Source organism: Giraffa tippelskirchi, chromosome 11, assembly GCF_054371585.1.
Source record: "Giraffa tippelskirchi isolate mGirTip1 chromosome 11, T2T-mGirTip1v1.2.pri, whole genome shotgun sequence".
NCBI classification, from domain to species: domain Eukaryota; kingdom Metazoa; phylum Chordata; class Mammalia; order Artiodactyla; family Giraffidae; genus Giraffa; species Giraffa tippelskirchi.
Window position 1 is genome coordinate 65,311,471 of NC_137285.1, and position 12,966 is coordinate 65,324,436.

At 42.4% G+C, this 12,966-nt stretch overlaps 1 protein-coding gene across 2 annotated transcripts in view; it reads right to left on the reverse strand.

Moving 5' to 3' along the window:
- Positions 1–10,429: 10,429 nt before the first annotated feature.
- MAP9 (microtubule associated protein 9) overlaps positions 10,430–12,966 on the reverse strand; it is a 71,728-nt gene continuing 69,191 nt past the window's right edge. For both annotated transcript variants that reach the window (XM_081545905.1, XM_081545903.1), the window contains exons 14-15: positions 12,123–12,192; positions 10,430–10,682 (exon numbers count right to left, since the gene is read on the reverse strand). In XM_081545905.1, the coding sequence (XP_081402031.1) occupies positions 10,501–10,682; positions 12,123–12,192 (252 nt within the window). In that variant the 3' untranslated portion in view covers positions 10,430–10,500. The remainder of the gene's footprint in view (positions 10,683–12,122; positions 12,193–12,966) is intronic.

Genomic DNA, 12,966 nt, shown 5'->3' on the forward strand with positions numbered 1-12,966 from the left:
GTGATTTGTGTAGAATGGATACATAATACACGTATGGTTGAGTCTCTTCACTGTTCACCTGAAACTATCACAACATTGTTAAGCGGCTACACCCCAATACAAAATAAAAAGTTAAAAGGGAGGAGTAATAACTGAAACTTTAATAATAAATATAGATCTCATTTCCTTAGGAATTCAGGAGGCTAAGTCTGAAACCCAGTCTGGAATAAATCTGATCTAATTTCATTGTTTAAAATTCAACAGTTAGGAGAGGAGTTCTTGAAAACTAAAGTTGCAGCTACCAGCAGATGTTGTTTTGAGAATGGCTAGTGGCATCCCAAGTCTGACACAACTCAGACATGTAAGTTCAACACTACAGGAATGCATCTGAAGTCCCAGTGCTCACTTAGTTTTACCTTGGCTGCCTGAACCATAGGTACTCCTTTTTGACTTTCAAAAGCACCCCCCCCCTCAGTGCCAAAACAGATGTACAATGCATGTCTGAAAGGCCACGAAACAGGCCACTTTGGTCAGTAACATTTAAGTGAAACCGTGTACCAGAGTGACTTCCTCATACCTCAATACGTGAAGTTATTTTTTCCCTTTTGATTACAAGTCTTCAAAAGAGGACACTGATGATCAAAGCATCTACCCCTCACTCCAGGAGTGACTCAGCTCCCTCACTCCAGGGGTGACTCAGCTCTGTGCCTCACGTGCATCATGTCCCTCGGTGCTATGGCTCTTCTCTGTTTGCCTAGGTGATCCATGTGGGGGGAATAATGATCAGGTATTGGCAACATGCTCAGAGGCGTGTTAATGAGAAAGTGCTTTATAGGCCATACATTTTATCATTTACACCCAGTTGTCACACAAGCATTACACATGTGCTTTTAGCAGTAGACCTAAAGTAAGTAGTGATACATCATGCATCATTACACTCTGATAACTTCACTAGATAATTTCCCTTTCCTTCTAAACATTAGGGGAAAAGCAAAGCTAACATAAATATGGGCTTCAATACAGAGGGGTCATTCGTCCAATTGCACGAAGTCCTACTTAGCTTGAAGGGAAGGATTCTCCTATATCTGGAAAACAGATCTAAACCAGTAATGAAAGAAAACCATAAACATAACCATGTTCACCAGTTCACTCAGTAACCAATCCTTCTGTTAACTTTTTATGAAGCCATCAGGTTTTCAAGTAAGACTGTTAATTTCTTATCCAGTTCAGTGGTATGATATGATGTTTGTAAAAAAGTCCTCCACACCAACCTTCTTGAAAGTGGAGCACTATTGCAAAACCGTTGGAGTACAGTAACTGCCCATAAATCACGAAAAGACTTAAAAGGTCATTGTCAAACATTCATTCACAATGTAATTGACCAAAGAAACTTAGTTACTACTTTGACATTCTGCTTCTGTTATGTCCATACCATTTCTGTCCTTTATTGAGGCCATCTTTGCATGAAATGTTCCCTTGGTATCTCTAATTTTCTTGAAGAGATCTCTAGTCTGTCCCATTATGTTGTTTTCCTCTATTTCTTTGGATTGATCACTGAAGAAGGCTTTCTTATCTCTCCTTGCTATTCTTTGGAACTCTGCATTCAAATGGGAATATCTTTCCTTTTCTCCTTTGCTTTTTGCTTCTCTTCTTTTCACAGCTATTCGTAAGGCCTCCTCAGACAGCCATTTTGCTTTCTTGCATTTCCTTCCATGGGTATGGTCTTGATCCCTGTCTCCTGTACAATGTCACGAACCTCTGTCCATAGTTCATCAGGCACTCTGTCTATCAGATCTAGTCCCTTAAATCTATTTCTCACTTCCACTGTATAATCAGCAGAAGATATTAAGAAAAGGTGGCAAGAATACACAGAACAACTGTACACAAAAAATCTTCCCAACCCAGATAATCACAATGCTGTGATCACTCACCTAGAGCAAGACATCCTGGAATGTGAAGTCAAGTGGGCCTTAGGAAGCATCACTACGAACTAAACTAGTGGAGGTGATGGCACTCCAGTTGAGCTATTTCAAATCCTGAAAGATGATGCTGTGAAAGTGCTGCATTCAATATGCCAGCAAATTTGGAAAACTCAGCAGTGGCCACAAGACTGGAAAAGGTCAGTTTTCATTCCAATCCCAAAGAAAGGCAATGCCAAAGAATGCTCAAACTACAGCACAATTGCACTCATCTCACACACTAGTAAAGTAATGCTCAAATTTTTCCAAGCCAGTCTTCAGCAATACGTGATCCTTGAACTTCCAGATGATCAAGCTGGTTTTAGAAAAGACAGGGGAACCAGAGATCAAATTGCCAACATCCGGTGGATCACTGAAAAAGCAAGAGAGTTCCAGAAAAACATCTATTTCTGCTTTATTGTATGCAAAAGTCTTTGACCGTGTGGACCACAACAAACTCTGGAAAATTATTCAAGAGATGGGAATACCAGACCACCTAACCTGCCTCTTGAGAAACCTGTATGCAGGTCAGGAAGCAACAGTTGGAACTGGACATGGAACAACAGACTGGTTCCAAATAGAACAAAGAGTACATCAAGGCTGTATATTGTCACCCTGTTTGTTTAACTTATATGCAGGGTACATCATGAGAAACACTGGGCTGGAAGAAGCACAAGCTGGAATCAAGATTGCTGGGAGAAATATTAATAACCTCAGATATGCAGATGACGAAACCCTTATGGCAGAAAGTGAAGAGGAACTAAAAAACCTCTTGATGAAAGTGAAAGAGGAGAGTGAAAAAGTTGGCTTAAAGCTCAACATTCAGAAAACTAAGATCATGGCATCTGGTTCCATCACTTCATGGGAAATAGATGGGTAAACAGTGGAAACAGTGTTAGACTTTATTTTTTTGGCTCCAAAATCACTGCAGATGGTGATTGCAGCCATGAAATTAAAAGACAGTTACTCCTTGGAAAGAAAGTTATGACCAACCTAGATAGCATATTAAAAAGCAGAGACATTACTTTGTCAACAAAATTACATCTAGTCAAGGCTATGACTTTTCCAGTGGTCATGTATGGATGTGAGAGTTGGATGGTGGAGAAAGCTGAGCGCTGAAGAATTGATGCTTTTGAACTGTGGTGTTGGAGAAGACTCTTGAGAGTCCCTTGAACATCAAGGAGATCCAACCTGTCCATCCTAAAGGAGATCAGTCCTGGGTGTTCATTTGAAGGACTGATGTTGAAGCTGAAACTCCAATACTTTGACCACCTCATGCAAAGAGTTGACTCACTGGAAAAGACCCTGATGCTGGGATGTATTGGGGTCAGGAAGAGAAGGGGACGACAGAGGATGAGATGGCTGGATGGCATCACTGACCCCATAGACATGAGATTGTGTAAACTCTGCGAGTTGGTGAGGGACAGGGAGGCCTGGCATGCTGTGATTCATGGGGTAGCAAAGAGTTGGACATGACTGAGCAACTGAACTGAACTGAACTTTGACATTCAACATTTTAAAATAACTAGAATTATGGCTGATAACATTTTATCAGGACATACTAGATTTTTATGAATTCCATGTAATTTCACATACTAATCAAACATTTCTAAGATGTCTCAGGAGCCTTTAATAGCATCTCAAAGTTAGCTGGAGATCAAAAGAACTATTAGAATCTGTCAAAGAGTACTTAGACAAAGAGAATAGTTAATTCCAGTGCAAATACAGATCACTTAAAGGCAAAGGAACTCACAAGCACCTTCCAAATGAAATTTCCTGGAACAAAAAAATCACCCAAATGGGAACCAAGATTACACCAAATACACAGAGTTGAAAGGACTTCAGAGAGCATGCCAGGGAGTTACTACATGCGGGGCAAGGATCCGCAACATCCCAAGTGCTACTTTTCAGGTTTCCCAAATTAACTCCTTGGTGTAGGACACTTGAGTAGGTCCAAACAGGATGAATGACATTCTACAGGAGGCAAGGACAAGACCATCCCCAAGAAAAAGAAATGCAAAAAGGCAAAATGGTTGTCTGAGGAGGACATACAAATAGCTGTGCATAGAGGAGAGGCAAAAGGCAAAGGAGAAAAGGAAAGATATACCCATTTGAATGCAGAGTTCCAAAGAATAGCAAGGAGAGATAAGAAAGCCTTCCTCAGTGATCAGTGCAAAGAAATAGAGGAAAACAATAGAATGGGAAACTCTAGAGATCTCTTCAAGAAAATTAGAGATACCTAGGGAATATTTCATGCAAAGATGAGCACAATAAAGGACAGAAATGGTATGGACCTAACAGAAGCAGAAGATATTAAGAAGAGGTGGCAAGAATACACAGAAGAACTATACAAAACAGATCTTCATGACCCAGATAACCACAGTGGTGTGATCACCAACCTAGAGCCAGACATCCTGGAATGCAGTCAAGTGAGCCTTAGGAAGCATCACTGTGAACAAAGCTAGTGGAGGTGATGGAATTCCAGTTGAGGTATTTCAAATCCCAAAAGATGATGCTGTGAAAGTGCTGCACTCAATATGCCAGCAAATTTTAAATACTCAGCAGTGACCACAGAACTGGAAAAGGTCAGTTTTCATTCCAATTCCAAAGAAAGGCAATGCCAAAGAATGCTCAAACTATCGCACAAGTGCACTCATCTCACATACTAGTAAAGCAATACTCAAAACTTTCCAAGCCAGACTTCAACAGTACATGAACTGTGAACTTCCAGGTGTTCAAGTTGGATTTAGAAAAGGCAGAGGAACCGGAGATCAAATTGCCAACATCCACTGGATCATCGAAAAAGTAAGAGAGTTCCAGAAAAATATCTACTTCTGCTTTATTGACTATGCCAAAGCCTTTGATCATGTGGACCACAATAAACTGTGGAAAATTCTTCAAGAGATGGGAATACCAGACCACCTGACTTGCCTCTTGAGAAATCTGGATGTAGGTCAAGAAGCAACAGTTAGAATTGGACATGAAACAACAGACTGGTTCCAAATAGGGAAAGGAGTATGTCAAGGCTGTATATTGTTACCCTGCTTATTTAACTTATATGTAAAGTACATCATGAGAAACGCTGGGCTCGAAGAAACACAAGCTGGAATCAAGATTGCTGGGAGAAATATCAATAACATCAGATATGCAGATGACATCACCCTTATGGCAAAAAGCAAAGAACTAAAGAGCCTCTTGATGAAAGTGAAAGAGGGGAGTGAAAATTTTGGCTTAAATTCAACATTCCGAGAACTAAAACCATGGCATCTGGCCCCATCACTTCATGGTAAATAGATGTGGAAACAATGGAAACAGTGAGAGACTTTATTTTTCTGGGCTCCAAAATCACTGCAGATGGTGACTGCAGCCATGAAATTAAAAGACGCTTGCTCCTTGGAAGAAAAGTTATGACCAACCTAGATAGCATATTAAAAAGCAGAGACATTACTTTGCCAACAAATTTCCATCTAGTGAAAGCTATGGTTTTTCCAGTAGTCATTTATGATGTGAGAGTTGGACTATAAAGAAAACTGAGTACCAAAGAATTGTTGCTTTGAACTGTGGTGTTGGAGAACTCTTGAGAGTCCCTTTGACTGCAAGGAGATCCAACCAGTCCATCCTAAAGGAAATCAGTCCTGAATATTCATTGGAAGGACTGATGTTGAAGCTGAAACTCCAATACTTTGGCTATCTGATGTGAAGAACTGACTCATTTGAAAAGACCCTGATGCTGGGAAGTTTGAAGGCAGGAGGAGAAGGGGATGACAGAGGATGATATGGTTGGATGGCATCACTGACTCAATGGACATGAGTTTGGGTAAACTCTTGAAGTTGGTGATGGAAAGTGAGGCCTGGCTTGCTGCAGTCCATGGGGTTGCAAAGAGTCAGACATGACTGAGTGACTGAACTGAACTGAACTGAACTGAATCAGGATGAGAGAGGACCATCCTCAAGACAAAGTTGTCTTTGGCAGCTGCTAGGGCAGACCCTCTTCCTCTGTCTGCTCCTGCCCTGGAGTTTAAGCTGCCAGGATGACAGATGGGTCATGTCTAGGGCTCGGCCTTTCCAGGCAAGGGTCCCAGGTGATCTGGTCTCTAAAGCAATTATCCAGCCCTCCACACTTTCTTGAAAGAGGCTGGCATGGAGAAAATCTTGGAGCATCTCATAAAGTCAGGGGACCCATAGGACCTGTCCCCAAGTCAGCCCCTCATTGAGCACAAAATCTGATCCCCAAACTCCACATCTGTGCACATGTGCCAAACCAAAATCACAGAGACAGACTTTCACATGAAGTAGAAAAGCATAGCTTTACTGCTTTTCCAGGCAAAGAGGGACACAGGATGCTTGTGCTCTCAAAGACTGTGCCCCAATGCAGGAGTTTTTGGTTAGGAGTTTTATAGCAATGTTTTAAGGGCAGAGATTTAATAAGGATTAGGATGTGTACAGGGCCTGAACTCCTTTAATCTGGCCTCATCTCTGGAATGGAGAATGCTAAAATCTTCCATTTTCTTTGAGGGGGCAGGGTTATTTCAGTAAAGAGCTCATAGGTATTTTTATGTGTATCCCTTTAGGCAGAAACAGGACCCTGACCCAAGACCGAATTACTGTTTCTTGACTGCGTCTCCCTTCTCTCTGCATCTGCTCCATTTCCTGATTAGCACTTGCTTGAATCTGCCTTTTGGAACTCCAGGAAGGTCATGGAGCCTGGAGTCTATTCACAATAAATAAGAAACAGGAGACATGAGAAAGGCTTCCATGCCCAGGAGCCCCACAAGGTCCTGCTCAATTTCACTACCAGGCCCTGACCATATGCTAACTATGGCCCTTAGCTGTCCGAGATGGCCTGAGCTTTCCCTTACTGTAGACTGAACTCTCTTCCTTAACTAAGGCCCTGATGCTGGCCCTAATGAACGCACTGACAATGTCACTAACAAATGGTCTAACGTATCTTTTACTAAGGTCTTCACATTTTCTCTGAGGCCCTGACACTCTCCCTAATTAAGACCTTAACATTGTAGCTAAGTAATGGCCTGACACAGTCCTTCACTGAGGTGATGATGCTCTTACTAAGGCCTTGAAGAAGTCTCTACTTCCTCAGCTGACACTGTCTGTAACTAATTCCCTGACTCTTTCCCTAACATCCTAATTTTGTCTCTAAATAACACCCTGTGCATCTCCAGATAAAAATACTGGTGTGGGTTGCTATTTCCTCCTCCAGGGGATCTTCCCAACCCGGGGATGGAACCCACATCTCTTGTCTCTTGCATTGGCAGGTGGGCTCTTTACCACTGGCGCCTTCTGGTGGCGGGTGGACCAATCCCACACTGGTCCTAAGGAAGGGACTCTCAAGAGTCTTCTCCAACTGTAGGAGACAGGAAGAAGAAAAGAAAATCAGGCCCTGGCAAGGGCCACAAAAGAAATTTATAATTACTGATAAACTGGATGCTACAAGGCATTGAGACTCTTAGAACAAGTCCAGAGGGAACAGTTCATAGTCTTGAAAACAAGATCTGATCCTGGGGTCAGAAAACCGACTCTAGACTGTTTCTCAACTGGCATCTCAGAGTCACATGTTTTACGTATCTGGTGGAAAATCTATAGGTAAGAATATTACTCTTAGCTACTGATTTGTTATTGATTACTGTTTCTTAGTTACTCAATGGCTAATGATCATCTTGTTCTTTGGCCCTGAAGGCCACATGAGTTATAGCTTAACTCCCCGCATAGTCTTTCCTTCACGGCTGAGAGTATAATAAAGCTGGCTTGGATTCGCTTTCAGTACCTTCACCTTGGAGCAGTGTTGGTCCCCTGATCCTCGCTTTTCACTGAATTCTTGTGTCTTGTTACTCATTCTCCCGCCGTATCACGCTTTCGGAAACCCTGCTTGTCGAGCCGGTCTCGACATCCAACACCACAGTTGGAGTGTCCCTAATAACCCTTGATGTCCCTACTTTTGCCATAGCCTATCTGTTACTAAGGCCCTGAATATGTGCCTGTGTTTCTGACCATGTGCTAAGACCCTGATCCTCTTTCTAAGGCCTTGATGCTGTCTCTACAGAAAGCCCTGACAATGTCTATAATAACACCCTTTCCCTCACAAAAATCCTGATGTTATCCATAATCAGTTCAGTTCAGTCACTTAGTTGTTTCTGACTCTTTGCAACCCCATGGACTGCAGCACACAGGCTTCCTGTCCATCACCAACTCCCAGAGCTTGCTCAAACTCATGCCCATCCAGTCAGTGATGCCATCCAACCATCTCATCCTCTGTCATCCCCTTATCCTCCTGCCTTCGGTCTTTCCCAGCATCAGGATCTTTTCCAATGAGTCAGTCCTTGGCATCAGGTGGCCAAAGTATTGGAGCTTCAGCTTCAGCATCAGTCCTTCCAATGAATATTTAGGACTGATTTCCTACATATTCTTTAGAATATTTAGGACTGGTTTGATCTCCTTGCAGTCAAAGGGACTCTCAAGAGTCTTCTCCAACACCACAGTTCAAAAGCATCAATTCTTCAGCACTCAGCTTTCTTTATGGTCCAACTCTCACATCCATACATGACTACTGGAAAAACCATAGCTTTGACTAGGTGGACTTTTGTCAGTAAAGCAATGTCTCTGCTTTTTAATACGCTGTCTAGGTTGGTCATAGCTTTTCTTCCAAGGGAACAAGTGCCTTTTAATTTCATGGATGCAGTCACCATCTGCAGTGATTTTGGAGCCCCAGAAAATCTGTAATAGGCTGAGTTGTTTTTCAATAACCTCCTGATCCTGTCCATGACTAAGGCCCTGTATATTTACCTAAGTAGGTCTCTGATGCTGTCCTTAAATAATGCCCTGACACTGAGCATAACTATGGACCTGACACTAGCCCTATTAAAGTCCTGAAGATGCTGTTAAGTTACAGCCTGAACTTCTTTAACTAACATCCCCAAGTTATTTCTAACAGAAGCCTTGATGCTTTCCTTAACTAAGCCCCGGGGCTTCCCTGGTGGCCCAGACGGTAAAGAATCTGTCTGCAATACAGGAGAACTGGGTTTAATCCCTGCGTCAGGAAGATCCCCTGGAGAAGGGAACAGCAACCCACTCCAGTATTCTTGCCTGGAGAATTCCATGGACAGAGGAGCCTGGTGGGCTATAGTCCTTGGGGTCACAAAGAGTCAGACGTGACTGAGCAACTAATATTTTCACTGTAACTAAGCCCCTGATACAATCTCTAGCTAAGGGCCTGAACTATAACTTATGAAGGCCCTAACCCTATCCCTAAGACCTTGACACTGTCCCTAACTTATGCCATGATGCTGTGCCTTATAGCCTAAGCTGTCATGAAGTAAACACTCTGATCCTGTCCATAACCAAGACCCTGAATATGTCCCTACAGAAGTCTCTGAGGTGTTCTTAACTTATAGCCTGAACTGACTCTTGCTAAGACCCTCAGGTTGTCTCTGAGATCCTGTCCCTAACTAAGGCCCTGATGCTGGCTCTAACTAACAAGCTGACACTGATCCTTACTAAGTCCTCGCCCATGGGTTGTCCCAGGCTGCTGGGCAGTTTTCTCTTTTTCCACATCTCTAGCCAGCTGTCTGCCATTGGCCAGTCTAAGGTTCTGCAGTGCAGTGGGCCCACATGGGATAAGCCTGAGCAGGCTCACCTCCAGGAGGATGGTCCCAGCTACTTCACCCTCCAAGGGACAGCTCTTCAAGGTGGGAATCTCTCAGCCAGCGTCTGACCATGTGTTCTATGTTCCTATTTGTTGTAAAACCCTTGGAGTCACCTCAATAACATTTTTAAATGGATCTCCCCCTTGGCATATTTATGAGATAAATTACTGAATTAAAATTCAAGAATGACATTATTAGAATGAACAGGAAGACACAGCATGTCCCCTAGTGATCTATTTGGAGGATTTTAAAATTCTAATGTGAAAACACTCTCATCACCTTGAGCATCAGCAAGGTGCAGGAATCAGCTACGTTCTTGTTAGGGAAATAAAATAGGAGTAGTCTTGTTCAGGCTTCAGAGGCAAAAGAGTAGACCAGGCCTCTGACCTTGCTTCTGACCTACCTGGACCCTGCCCTGACTACTGCTGTGGGTGTCAGCCACACCTGCTGTGGAAGAGTAACACAATAGGAAGCAGATCTTGGAATCTGTTAGGTCTCTGTGGAGGAGGTCTGGCCAACCACTCCCTGGATTTAGCAACATTCCAAGATTTGCAGAACAAAGCAAAATAGCCTTGTGAAAAATTAACATAATACCAGAGCTGCAGTTTTGCTCACAGGCTGATAATGATATCCAGGGTTTGTGGCCTGGGGATTATAAAGGGAGGCCCAGGAGACAGCAGACCAAAGTGCTGAAGCAGAAGCACTGCCTGGGACTTTTTCCCAATTGGAACTCCGGATTGCTGTCACACAGAACTTTCCAGCACTGTTTAAGTCTGGATGCCGGTAAATCCAGTTTGGTGATGTATGTACTGTTGCTCTCCTCTGCTGTTTCTATTTCTTTTTTCCTTTTAAGGTTAGTATATTGAAAGTAGACTAGATAGTTCACTAATAAATATTTGTATTGTTTATTTGAATATAATGAGTGACTTATTTTTGTTAACAAATCCTTTGAACCTGAGACAGAAGTGAAAACATTTGGCAAAACAATTCTTTATTTGTTCCTCCAGTTTTTCCAGAACCTTTCCTTCAGGAGAAATTGCTGAGCTCTGCAGGAACTGTGAATGGTGACTATCAGGTAATTCTAAGACTGAAAAGCATGAGGAAAAGAGACAGGAGATGAGAATTGATGGGGAGAGGCAGGGGCATGCATGTTCAGCCTCAGCCTGAGAGTCTGAGTTACTCTGCAGTGAACGTAAGGACTACCAGGAGCTGCCCCCCTGACTGTTACCTGGGGACAGCCAAACTGTCATGGCCACTTTCAGAGAAATAAAGATGGTAGGAGAGCACCCCTGGGAGCCAGACTGGAAAAAGGAACTGCTATGACATAAGATGCATTTTTCAAGAAGGTTAAGGATGATCTCTTTGTTCTCAAAAGACTTGCAAAGACTCTGTGTTCTTCTAAAGGCATGCTGAAGCCTCCAGTCTTTGAAGGCAGTGATGAGAAGGAGCCTGGGCTCAAAAGAATCCAGCAGTCGCTCCTTGAGGGTGCTGAGGATGACCTGTGTCCGCCTCGTGAGTGCCGTGGGGCCTGAAGTCCCCTTATCACCTGGGATGGGAGGCACCCCCACTTGACCAGCAGAGGACTGGTGGGCTACAGACCTTTATCAAGGACATGATTTGCAAACATCTTGTGCCATTTTGGATGGTGGATTATCTTTTACCTTACTCCTTTTGTGCACAGCAGTTTCCATTTTAAAGAAGCCCAATTCATCTATTTTGTTTTGTTGCTTGTGCTTTTGGTAGCAAATCTAAGAAATCATAGCCAAATCCAAGGTCGTGAAGTTTTACTTCCATGTTTTTTTCCTATGAGTTTTAAAATTTTGATTCCTATGTTTAGGCTCTTAAGCCATTTTGAGTTGATTCTGTATAGAAGGGGAGGCAAGGGTCCAACTATATTCTTTTGCACGTGGGATCTCGTTGTCCCAGGACTTGTATTAATTGTTTGGGAGAAAATATCTGCAAATGATGCCACCAAAAATGGTCCAATTTCCAAAATATACAAGCAGCTCATACAACTACTCACCCCCCCAAAAAAAAGGTGGGCAGAAGGTCTAAATAGACATTTCTCCAAAGAAGACATACAAATGGTCAATAGACATATGAAAAGATACTCCACATTGCTAATTATTAGAGCAAAGCAAATCAAAACTACAATGAGGTATTACCTCATACTCAGAATGGCGATCAGTAAAATGTCTACAAATAACAAATTCTGGAAAGGATGTGGAGAAAAGGAAACCCTCCTACACTTCGGTGGGAATTGGTGCCGCTACTGTGGAAAACGCTATGGAATTTCCTCAAAAAAACTAAAAAGAAAGTTGCCATATGAACCAGCAATCCCACTCCTGGGCATATACCCAGACAAAACTGTAATTTGAAAAGATACGTTCACCACTGTGTTCATAGCAGCACTATTCACAATAACAAAGACATGAAAGCAAACTACTTTTCCAATAACTGATGAATGGAGAAAGAAGATGTGGTGATAAGACAGCCATCAAACTTTGTTATAGAGGTCAAGACTCACCCAGACCAAGTTCAAGCAAAGTTGGTGATACTCGTTTTCCTTGTAGGAGTCCATATGGTATTAAGAGGCACTGTGGGAAGAGTATAGTATTAGCCACCATGTCTTGGGTCCTGCAGTGACCTGGACTGCAGTAGAAACAGTGAGATTTATCATTACAATATCACATTACTTCAAAAAATATATTAAAAAATAAATTCAGTAAAGTTGCAAAAATGGAATCAATATACACAAATCAATTTTGTTACTATATAGTAATAAATCATCAGAAAGAAAATTAAGACAACAATACCATTTATAATTCCATCAAAAAAAAAAATCTAGGATAAATTTAACCAAAGACATGAAAGACCTATAATTAGAAAACTATAGAGCAGTGCTAAAGAAAGAAACTGAAGACGCAATGGAAAAATATTCCATGCTCATGCATCAGAACAAATTATTATTAAAATGTTTAGTCTACCCAAAGCCATTAACACAAGGTGCCAGGAAAACTAGATACCACATTCCAAAGAACGACACTGGTCACCATCTGCACTGCACATAAAACTAACTAAAAATGCACAATAGTCCATATACTCTTTTTCTCCTGAGTCCCCTGAAGATGGACCCCACATCACAGCAGTCAGTTGCATACAGGAAGCTTCTCCCCACTTTTTCACTTTTTCCTCTTGTGGCATCTCTTCACCGGTGGGTCCTGAGAAATTCCAGTTCCTGTCAGTGCGAACACTACCCTTTCGTCCAGAAACCTAAGACCTGATGGGTCCTGAGGAGACAAAGCTGCTGTCTGCTTGTCACAGAGCAAAGTCTATGGGCAGGATGCACCTGTGCCCCAAGGGGCAGAGAT